General features: G+C 51.9%; 3 protein-coding genes across 3 annotated transcripts; 2 read left to right on the top strand and 1 right to left on the bottom strand.

Annotated features, from left to right (window-relative positions):
* The first annotated feature begins 493 nt into the window (after positions 1-493).
* On the top strand, positions 494-1,430 carry H310_09828 (hypothetical protein). The gene has a single exon (XM_008876003.1). It carries the CDS (start codon positions 521-523, stop codon positions 1,325-1,327), a length of 807 nt encoding a protein of 268 aa, XP_008874225.1. The 5' UTR covers positions 494-520; the 3' UTR covers positions 1,328-1,430.
* On the bottom strand, positions 505-2,370 carry H310_09827 (hypothetical protein). Its single transcript, XM_008876002.1, has 3 exons — positions 1,936-2,370; positions 1,665-1,885; positions 505-1,614 (listed from the first exon to the last, which is right to left on the bottom strand). Exons 1-3 carry the CDS (start codon positions 2,346-2,348, stop codon positions 1,448-1,450), a joined length of 801 nt encoding a protein of 266 aa, XP_008874224.1. The 5' UTR covers positions 2,349-2,370; the 3' UTR covers positions 505-1,447.
* A 135-nt stretch (positions 2,371-2,505) lies between these two features.
* H310_09826 (hypothetical protein) lies at positions 2,506-3,549 on the top strand. The gene is made up of 2 exons (XM_008876001.1): positions 2,506-2,850; positions 2,902-3,549. Exons 1-2 carry the CDS (start codon positions 2,538-2,540, stop codon positions 3,381-3,383), a joined length of 795 nt encoding a protein of 264 aa, XP_008874223.1. The 5' UTR covers positions 2,506-2,537; the 3' UTR covers positions 3,384-3,549.
* The last annotated feature ends 3,898 nt before the right edge of the window (positions 3,550-7,447 follow it).

Genomic DNA, 7,447 nt, shown 5'->3' with positions numbered 1-7,447 from the left:
TAAGGAAGAAAAAAGACAGTACTTAAAAAAGAAGTTCCGGCTAATTTCGTGCCAGCAGCCGCGGTAATACGAGAGGAGCGAGCATTATTCGAAATGATTAGGCGTAAAGGGTTTGTAGGTTGTTTTTTAAGTTGAAAAAATGATTGGAGCGTAAGTCGATGTCTTTTTCAACTCGGACAAAACTTTTTGAACTCGGTGTATCCGATTAAAGCTGGACATAACGTTAGACAAAGTACAATATTGCAAAGATGGCTACGCTCTCGGGGCAATTCAGTTTGATCAAACCGCTATGATAGGGGCTTTCTCTTGTCTTTTGAGTGATGGTGCTTGTTGCATGCCGACTGTGTATTGTTGACTTTCCACGACATGATCTCTGCAGAAGTGCGCCCTCGCGTTGTTTCGATACGCCCGTTCGTTTTGTTTTTGAAATATGTCTATTTAGTTTTAAATGCATTTGAAACGTATTTTGATTACAAAATGGTGGCTTTTGACACGAACAGATTGGTTGCCACTGAATGCCATGGCGAACTCGGACGATGAAGATTGGCGCGAAGAAGTCGAGTATGCGGTGGGAACCATCCGCATTGGGACGGACCTAACGTTCCAGATCCGACAAATGGAAGAGCTGTCGCTTGCGGGCTCGCTCTCTATGCTGTCCGAAATGCGCGAGACGACGTCCGAGATCTCCGGACAACGCATTTGGCCAGGCTCGTACCTCCTCGCCGAGTTCGTGCATGCGCATCCTAACATCGTCGCGCGCAAGCGCGTGCTGGAATTGGGAGCAGGCACGGGCCTTGTCAGTCTAGTCTCTCGCTTGGTCGGGGCCAAGTCTGTGGTCGCGACGGACGGTGATGCTGATGTAGTCAAGGACATTCTCGCGTGGAACGTCCAGAACAACTTGTCCAAAAACACGACCGGCCAAAACTCCCCAGGCTCCATTGGCACGACGTCGTTGTGGTGGGGCGACGAGTCCTCCAATGGTGTCTTTCGTGAACGCTTTGGCGTTGACAAGTTCGATGTTGTTGTTGCCGGCGACGTCCTGTACAAAAGCGAGTTGGTGACCCTTCTTCTCGCAACTATCAACACTTGGCTATCTGCATCTGGGGCGTTCTACCTCTGCCATATTCCCCGCGCCGACGTATCCCACGAAATGTTGCAGCGCGAGTTGACAGCGGCGGGCTTGTCTTTTGACATAATTCAAGATTACGTGGCGAAAGGCATCCAAGCGGCCACGGTAGCCCGACTCCCTGAGGACTGCGCCATGGACGACGTTATCAAGGCAAAGATCTATCGCATTGCTCACCCAGAGCATAATGTTTCGGTGTAAAGTAGACTAGTGCCGCTTTGTGCATGGTTCGTTCGGCATTATCCCTTGAGTCATGCCACAGCATTCTCAAGATGTGAACAGGGCTTTCCCAGCGAATTTCTCGCTACCAAGCTGGACGCGCTAGTGTTCGGCGACGGCGGGGGGGAGCAATATGCGCAGTCGGGCGCGGAGTTCGTCGAGTGGGGTGTGGAACTCGTGCTCGTAGTAGACGTTCATAAGGAATGGCGCTTGGTGTCCTGCTCGGTAAGCCCATGGGATGTATGTGCACAGCAGCTGACAGCGTTCGCCTAGCATACAGACTCTGTCAAAATGTGCAGTCCCAGATCATGCAACGTACGAGAAGTGAGTCGCAGAGGGCCGACAAGGCCGCTCAATGTGCACACGGGTAGTCCCGTTTGCACTAGCTCGACGTACTTGAGGATGATTTCGGAGAATACGGTGGGGGGTAGACCGAATAGAACGTGCCAAAAGTCGTGCAGTTCGCGGTATCGTTGCATGACGTAGGCCAGCTCGGGATCGTCGACAAATTTGACTTCTGCACGACCATCCGCTTCAAACCTGGCAAACATGATGAGATCCGCATAAGAGAGTACGTCGCATGAACTCACCCGTGCGCATCCATGAATTGCGTGTACGCATACCCGAACGTGTTGTGCGGAAGGTCACGCAATGCGTCGATGTCGACGACGTTTGACCGAAACCGAGGCTTCTCCGTCAGGATTTGCATCCCAACAGGGTCTGATGACATCTTGAGATGCATGTTTCGAATTGCCACTGCCCCCGTGACATCGCCAAGCGCCGCGAGCATGTCTCCACGCTCGGGGTTCGCCATCACCGCGACTGCTGATCCCACTGCGACAACAATCTTCTGCACTGGAGATGTGGGCACATGAGACTTATACAAAACATGGCGCGTCGGATCGCCAGCGGCAGATGGAACCGAGGCGGTCGCCATGAATGCACGGAGGATGGAAGATCGCAGCGGCAGGCGGGAGTGCCCTTGGAGCATGGACGCGCGCATGATGGTTGTGAACTACGCGTTCCATTTGGTTCCTCAGATTGAATTGGTCAAAATAGATCTTGTTGGCCAATCCAGTTGCTGTATATTGCGATTAATGACGACTTTGGATTGGTTAAAACTATGAATATCTGTCCAATCATCGGTAGGGGCTGGCCCGTTGACACGAAAGTGAAAGGGCAGCTGTACAACATGGCTATGCCGTGCAACATCTTGGATGTCCTGCGGGAAGGTGCAGAGCGGTCCGCGAGGCGTCATTCGCCAAGCAAGATGGGGAGGGCATTGCAGTCCCTGGTGTGGAGAGACTCATTCATCAACCACGCGGAATTCTCCATTCCTGTAGGATCCAACCAAACCCTCCGTGTGCGCCAGGTTCCGAACGGCGAGATCAGCGGTCTTGGCACAGGCTTGACGGTGTGGCCAGCGGCATGCGTGCTCCTCAAGTACCTCGAGCACCGTTATGCACCGTCGAATGGCCTACAAGGCAAGCGCGTCGTCGAACTTGGTAAGGCTCGCCGTCAAATGCTTCAATTCACCTTGTCGATTTTTGGCGCAGGTTGTGGCACCGGTGCTGTGGGCATCGCTGCCGCCATGCTGGGAGCTCAAGTCGTCCTGACTGACCAAGCACAGATCCTGTTCCACATCCAAGCGAACATCCATGCAAACGACGTGGCTGGCGTCAAGTACTGTGCATACGATTGGGGTGCACCACTGCCAGATCTCATTGCGACTGGCGGCCCAGTGGACATGGTGCTCATTTCGGACTGCGTATTGCCCAAACTGTACCCCATCGAGCCTCTAGTTGATGCAATATGCCTCCTCTGCGCGTCCGAGCCCAGAACAGTCGTTCTCGTGTCGTTCGAGCATCGATTCTACGAGCGATTTGATGCAAAGGAAATGTTTTGGTCCGTCGTGGCACAACGACGCCTCTGTATTCGAGAGATTCCCGTCGAAACTCACCACCCCGACTACAACGCCGACGACATTGAGATATGGGAAGTCTCGACATCGAAGCCTCACTCGCATCATGGATTGTAGCCTTTCAAGTCCGACCACACCCAGTCGATTTGGTCGATCGCTGTGACCATGTGAGGCAATTACACTAACGGACCACTTCTATATGCAAAAGACTGTGTCACGGCTGTCTCGGATTTGTATCCACGTTGACACGGAATCTGGATGATACATGGAGCGTCTCGAACGCCAACTCGCTCGCGCTGAAACGTCATCGAACCGGCCAGCACACTGCCACTCCAAGGTATCATCTTCGCTATCGAGTGCATATGTTCAATACTAGCCGTGTCGCGAAAGTCGCGCTTGTATTTACTCGATCCAACCTGACCGCAGATCCATCGTTCACAGTAAATAACACCTCATTCCCACCGCGGCGCTGAATCATCGCCTCGTCGCCCACGTGAAGCTGCCTCTGAGTCGCCATCTTTGTAACTATTTCCGCTCAATTCGTAGATAATTGCAATGCTTTGACGAGGTGCTCCAAGAACACTTTGGAGAGGCGAATTTCGTCCATGACCGCAACCCGAGGCCGGAAGCCCCCTTCCTGGCCGCATCGCTGCAAAATTGAACTTCCCGGTCAGCGCTTCCGTGACGATTACTCGATTCCAAAGAGACGAAATCGACGCCATCGCCGCCGGTCGCAAGTTGCTTGACATCGTGGTGGCTCGTCACGCTCCACGTTGGCATTCATTGGCATCACGGTGCCAGTGGGGCAGGTACGGTACATGACGACGCGTCTAATGAGTGTCGCGTCCATGCCCAAAAAGAACCGTTCGAGGCTCTATCTGACTACCATGGTCGGCCAAGGGACGCATGAAAGCAGCTGCCTTCCATCCGCAGCAACATGACTTTCGACTCCTGGGCCATTGTACTCGTCGACGTTGAACTTGATCAAGTTAGGCGCGTTGACAACAGTTTGCCATCGAGTTCTGTATCCTTCGCCTTTAGCTCTTCCACTTGAGCCAGCACGTCGCTAACCGCAGCGCAAATGGTCGCAACAAGTGGATGGGCCTTTTCTGACACAAGCGCCATTGCGATGTCACTGAAAGTTTTGCAGTTTCGAGCCCACAACGCACGCAAAGCATCGCCAACCAATTAGATGCTAGTGCAGCTCGGCACACTCCACACACACTGGCATGGATAATTTAGAATGCACAGCCAGACCAAGGACAATCGTCCAGATCGCGGACAAACAACAGTGGAAGGGGAAGGTGGCAAAGTGGCCGGACGATTTGCGAAATCAACAAACTTCTTTGTGTATGGCGCGAAGCTCATTCAGCGATACGTGCTTTCTTGGACGCTGCAACGTTACCCGAGATGTTGGCCAACATCATAGTGGCTGCCGCGACAGCGTGAACAGTCGGCAAGTTTCATGTCCTGTTTCTAACATATCCTAGGCGATCACTGAACTACCCCTACCCCCCCCCGGGCAGAAACTGGTCATCATTTCCCCCCGACTCAGGTAATATTTCTATTCCACCTTGTCCCTTGGCGAGACACCCCCCGAGCGTAAGAGTAAAAGATTTTAAACGAGAGTTATGCTCCTCACTGTGGTCGTGTGTCCCCACTTGTCGAGGACACTGGAGTTTGGTAGGACGGCAAAATTGGCCCCTGGCCCTTCACGGCCACATCGATCAAGCATCAACCTAGGCTCAAACCTATACTCCAATCCTCATTAATCTACAATGCACTACAGCCCATGTGCCTGAATTTGCCAACGTATGGGAGTATGGCTGAATTGGCACGGTTTGAGGCATCGGAAACATTTATGTGGTCACTGCGTCTTAAATATATAGTAAAAGTAAAAATACATCAGAATGGAAAGTATTGTTGCGGGGAATTGGCCAAACAAAAGGCAATGCGGTGGCACGAATCATGGAAAAATTGGTCAACCGCGCATCATACCAAGAGGTCCAAGCTCACCATCAGCATCGAAATGGACATAAATTTGACCTAGAATCACGAGACGATATCCAATCGTGAGATTGGACGTCGACTCAAGCAAACTCAGTCATAAGTGCGTTCGTACCTGAAGTCCCCGGACACATGCGGCACGAAAAAGCTGTCGGGATGGTAGGTCAAGACGACGAAGCATGACATACGTCGCATTTACCGCAACGCAATCGTACGAAACATGTCAGAACCGCAAAGCTCCAAGACACTATAGGTGAGGGTGACTGCCCGCACTGTGCTCTACGTGCTGAAATCGTGCAAGTTCGTCAAATACGCAAAGAAGAAGCCGGCGCTGTATCTGAAGCCGCATCACAAACCCCAACCCTGAAACCCCGAAACTCCCGTCGTGCTTTCGCTGCAAAGCATATGGCGAAGCTGGATTTTTGGCGTCTAGTTGTCTTCTCGGACGAAGTTCAACTTGGACGGTCCGGATGGATACCACGCGTACTGGCGCGACCTCCGTGGTGACGAAAAAGTGTTCTCGAAGCGGGTGAGCGGAGGAGGCAGCGTTATGGACTGGGGTGCCGTGAGCATGTGCAGGAAGTCTGACATCGCATTCCTTGAAGGACGACAGAGCTCGAAGAAGTATTGCAAGACGCTGGAGACGTATCTGTTCCCCTTTTTGGACGAAGTGCAAGAGTGTCTCGAAGACCAGATTGTTGTGTTCCAATGAGACAATGCATCTATCCACGCTTCCAAGGAGACGAAGAAGTTTCTTGAAGACTTGGGTGTCATCCTCATGGACTGGCCTAGCAAGAGCCCCGATTTGAACGTTATTGAGAACACTTGGGGTATTCTACCCCGTCATGTTTACGAGGTGGGGGGCGACAATTTGACACTGTGTCTGATTTGAAGCGGCAAATGCTTTGTCGTGAACAATGATAGGTACTGACTACTTGAAGACGCTCGTGGACGGCATGCCAACGCGTTTGGCTCAAGTTGTTTTAAAAATGGTGGTAGTATCGACTATTAGCGTAGTGCGCATATAAATATTTCGCGAAATATATTCCGCGATTTCAAGAATCTTCAATTTTATGATACTAATTTCCCCCATAGACGGAACGGGGGATATTCTATAAATTTCATAATCCTATATTATAAATGGGTCAAGGGGTTTTCAAATATTTGAACCGTGTCAGGAAAGTGCGAGTGCATTCAAACATGAAGCATCGCATGACCTTGGCCGAGAAGGATGCTCTATATGCATGACACTTCAGCGATTCGAATGCATCCTATTCTGCCTTAGCCATATGGGCCGCTGCAACATTTGGTCTCGCTGCGGCGCCGTCGAAATCCATCACATGCAACGCACTACAATGAAACCAAACACTCAGTGCCCGCGCCGAAAATCAGGCGCAGACAAAAGAGGGCAAAGTCTCGATGCAGGAAGTCGAAGAAAAGGTCGTCGCCTGGGTCCAACGCTGTGAGGAGCTCGGTGTGTGCATCACTGGCGAGCTCATTTGCAAACAAGCCCACGTTTTCTGCTCACAGCTTGGCCTGGAGGCTTCCTCGACTGTGTCGTTTTCGAAGGGATGGCTCTAGAAATTTCAGCGTAAACACGGTTTTTCGAGTAAGATCCAGCATGGAGAGGCTGGCTCAGTACCTCCGACCACCGTGGACGCTAGCCGCCAACAAGTGCTCGAAACGACATCGGGTTACTCAGCTGCCAATGTCTACAACATGGATAAGACAGCGTACTTTTACTGCCTTTCTCCACGCCGTTCCATCACGCGCAACTACATACCAGGCACGAAGAAGTCGAAGAAGAGTGTGACCGTCGCTCTCACGACGAACGCAGCAGGAACAGACGTCGTAGATCCGCTCTTCATCGGCACGGCAACGCGACCACGGTGTTTCAACAGCCAGAGTGGTGCTGGCCTTGGCTTCGGCAACCACGCCAGCAAAAAGGGTTGGATGAATTCAACCATCTTCAACACGTACCTCAAGGCGATGGATGCAAGAATGGCTGAACAAGGCATGCTAGTCTTGCTGCTCGTCGACAACGCTCCATCCCACCTTCTGCATGAAGACACGCGCCTATCGAACGTTCGCCTTGAGATGTTGCCGGCCAATACGACCGCATACCTTCAGCCCCAAGACGCTGGGATCATTGCCTGTTTCAAGGCAAGGGGTAA

Source organism: Aphanomyces invadans, assembly GCF_000520115.1.
Source record: "Aphanomyces invadans strain NJM9701 unplaced genomic scaffold supercont1.23, whole genome shotgun sequence".
In the NCBI taxonomy this organism is placed as follows: domain Eukaryota; phylum Oomycota; class Saprolegniomycetes; order Saprolegniales; family Verrucalvaceae; genus Aphanomyces; species Aphanomyces invadans.
This window is presented reverse-complemented; position numbering and strand designations above follow the sequence as displayed.